The sequence below is a fragment of the Phalaenopsis equestris genome, unplaced genomic scaffold (genome assembly GCF_001263595.1).
Source record: "Phalaenopsis equestris unplaced genomic scaffold, ASM126359v1 Scaffold000210, whole genome shotgun sequence".
Classification (NCBI taxonomy): domain Eukaryota; kingdom Viridiplantae; phylum Streptophyta; class Magnoliopsida; order Asparagales; family Orchidaceae; genus Phalaenopsis; species Phalaenopsis equestris.
In genome coordinates this window covers 862431-866137 of record NW_018164652.1, presented here as the reverse complement: position 1 = coordinate 866137, position 3707 = coordinate 862431, and the positions used below count along the sequence as shown (strand labels likewise).

General features: G+C 38.3%; 1 protein-coding gene across 1 annotated transcript; it reads left to right on the top strand.

Annotated features, from left to right (window-relative positions):
• Window positions 1-329: 329 nt before the first annotated feature.
• On the top strand, window positions 330-3114 carry LOC110023110 (protein FAR1-RELATED SEQUENCE 5-like; the record flags this gene model as incomplete). Its single annotated transcript, XM_020722349.1, is given in 2 exon segments — window positions 330-582; window positions 873-3114. A coding segment is annotated over 1 exon segment (2022 nt). The 3' UTR covers window positions 2899-3114.
• Between the last annotated feature and the right edge of the window lie 593 nt (window positions 3115-3707).

Here is a 3707-nt window from a genome sequence, read left to right as displayed (position 1 = left end):
AGACACATCAGCCGCTCCTTCAAAATTTAACGTGAAAGTAGGTCTGTTCTTCTGGAAAAATTATTGCATGCGGACGGACACCGCATGCATCTCTGCGATCCTGACCGTGATGTATTTCAGTGGGCCCCGCTTAAATTTTTTTAGAAAAAAAATTTAGACGGACACCGCATGCATCTCTGCGATCCTGACCGTAGGATGTATTTTAGTGGGCCCCGCTTAAAATTTTTTTAGAAAAAAAAATTACAATATATCCTGATCAGGATTAGACACCGGCATACAACAATTTCTAGTTCTTCTAATGCCTGCCAACTGCTTTTACACTCTAGAATCCCACAACGGCAACGGTAGTTGCGTCAACACCTGTAGATCGGGAGATACCCAGAGCAAACAAGTCCTCAGTGCCCCTAGTTCTCCTGGCAATAAACCATCATCCAAGAAAGAAGGTCTTTCTTTATTGATACGCTTACTAAGGTTCTTCCATCTTGCAGTTCTACTTTGATTCCTAGTGGCGTCTTAAAGTTGACATCTCGAGGAAGGTGAAGCACTCCTCAGTTGCCGATTCCTGTAAACTCTAAAAATAAAGTAAGTTCCTTTGTTTTCTAGGTTGCGCTTACAAGTATTCCGCCTCTTTTTTCACTTTCTTCTCATCCTTGATTCTAATCCCATACTCTCAACTCAGAAACCCTAGTTCCTATTGTTTGCAAAGCTACAACCTTTCCGTGTGGCATTCCCCAACTCAACCTGGCTAGGCTAAAAAATATGATACTTTCTGTTTTAATGTGGAAAATTTGCAGTTCAGTTGATAAAGACGGCTCTTTTATACGAATTTTAAACTTCTGATTTCATGCGATTTCTCTGTGCATACTGCACAGGTTGATGGAGCACACTTCGAGCGAGGATGATGAACTGATCGAAGACAATGTTGATCTAGAAAAAGATATCATGACCTCTGATGTGGAGCAGCAGGCTGGAGAAGTTGCCGCTACCCTTCATTTCTTCAACCACCAGGATAATTCTTTAGCATTTGTGCATTCCATTGGAAATGAGCTCATTGTATCTGAAGCAGATGTGAAGAATCAGGACCCTCATCTTGGAATGGAGTTTGAGTCTGATACTGTTGCCAGGTTGTTTTACAATGCTTATGCGCTGCAACTTGGGTTTGGAATCCGTGTCGCCAGGTCTCGCAGTGAGAGACGAAAGGGAGTTGAGGTTTTAGTCATGAAGAGATTTGTTTGTTTGAAGGAAGGCCATCACAAAAAGAAGGTCACTGAATTGACTAACAAGAAGAAGAGGAAGCGTCTCTCGATAAGGGATGGATGCCCTGCAATGATGGAGGTGGTTCGCAGAGGTGCAGACAGATGGGTTATTACTAAATTGGTGTTGGAGCACACTCATGTTGTTGTTAGTCCAGATAAAGTGCGTGAAATCCAGCTTAACCAATTATCCGGGAAGGATCGTGAACATGACAACTTTTTGAGAGAGATGAGGCAGAAGATTTTTGGGGAAGGAGGTGCTCAGGGTCTCCTGGAGCATTTCAAGAAAATTCAAGCCGAGAATTCTGGTTTTTTCTATTCAATGAATGTGGATGATAGGAATTGCTTGGCCAACATATTTTGGGCTGATTCAAGAGCTCGAATTGCTTACAAGTACTTCGGCGATGCTGTTGTATTCGATACAACATACAAGAAGAATGAGAATATGATGCCGTTCGCTGCATTCAGTGGTGTCAATCATCATCTAAAACCTGTTAATTTTGGATGTGCATTGATATTAGACAAGACTGAATCATCCTATGCTTGGTTGTTTGAGACTTGGTTGACTGCAATGTCAGGACGCCATCCAATCTCGTTAACCACTGATCAAGACAAGGCTTTGGGAGCTGCTGTTGCAAAGGTATTCCCTACTGCTTGCCACAGAATCTGCAAATGGCGTATCTTATCTAGATGCAAGAAGAAGCTCTCTGATGTTTACTCGAGGTATACTACTCTGCCTGAAGAGCTAAAAAGATATGTCTTGGAGTGTGAAACAGCTGATATGTTTGAAGCATGTTGGAAGCTGGTTATTGACAAATATAATCTTAGGGAAAATGCCTGGTTGCAGCTAGTATACAATATTCGTAATAAATGGGTTCCTGCATATCTGAAGGACTCATTCTTTGCAGAATTATACACCACTCAAAGATCAGAAAGTATGAACACTTTCTTCCGAAAGAACTTCGACACAAGTATCTCCCTGCCAGCTTTCATTTCTAAGTTTAATCAAGAAATGGATATTCGGTACGAGAAGGAAATGCACGACGATTTTGATGCGTTGCATTCCCAACAGATTCTGAAGACAGATTTGCATATGGAGAAACAAGCAGCCAGTATCTACACAAGGTCAGTATTTGAAAGATTTCAGGCTGAATTGGTTGAAGCCTTGGATCACTATGCTGTCAAATTTCAGGAAGGTACTATCAGCAAATATACTGTCGAAAGGGACGGAGATGGTCATAAAAGGCAAATTGTTGCCTTTAATGAATCGGAGAAAAAAGTTGTCTGCACTTGTTACAAGTTTGAGTCATCTGGTTTATTATGTAAGCATGTGCTTACAGTCTTCTTCTGCAACGGTGTGATTTTGCTACCAGAACATTATATTCTGAAGAGGTGGACAAAGAAGGCAAAGAGTGGGATTGTCTTGGACGAAAGAGATGTCGAAAGTCAAAATTACTCTCAAGAATCTCCGATTTTACGATATCGCGATATCTTCCGAGATGCTTTAAAGGTTGCTGAGAAGGGAGCAGCCTCAGTAGAGATTTACAGGATTGCAAAAGAGGGGCTACGCAAAGCTTTTCTGGAAATTGTTGGTCTTGAGGAAGAGGCACTCAAACATGGGTTTCGTCATGCTTTGAACATCTGAAAAGAATTAGCTTTGATGGAGCTTGCATTGTTTCCTGTTTAATATCCACTTCTCTGAAAGAACTTTCATGGTTGGAGACTACATGTTTTAATCTGATGCTTCAGGAATGGCTTGCTTTTATGAGTTTTTCATGTTCCTGGAGAAGTTGATGTAAATATTTTTAGAATTTCATTTTCTATTATAAGCTACAATTACCTATAAGTACACATTATACTGGTGGCCTTTATACCTCTAATAAATAAGTGCAGATGTATCAACATTTCAAGGAACATAAATAATTCATATGAGCCCACACTAATGTATGGGAAATTACAAATATAGGATAAAATAGGAAAATTTATGTGATCGATTAATATACTTAATCCCATATAGATGAATTACAAAGTATAAATATAGGAAACATTTATAAGATTAGTATGATGCGATGAATATATTATAATTAATTTTACATATTTCGAAAGCTTATCAACATACCTTATATACCATAGTCTAAAATATATAGTGAAAACACAAGATAATAGACCTGATATGTGTCGAATAATTAGAGTAGTTATAGACTGAAAGCTACATAATAAAAATTATAGAAATGTTTATTAAGATATGATATTTATAAGCAATTTTATATATGTTTTCTTACTTAGATGGTTAATTTTACATGATATTTACTTTACTTTTGGGATTTCACTACAATTGTGTTTTGATTTTTGAATCTTGTAGGAGAGCATTACTTTAGGCAAATTTTAGGGCAAAATTTGTGCAATGAAGCATTGAAAGTTGCTTAAGATATTAACATTATAAATAGCATAATA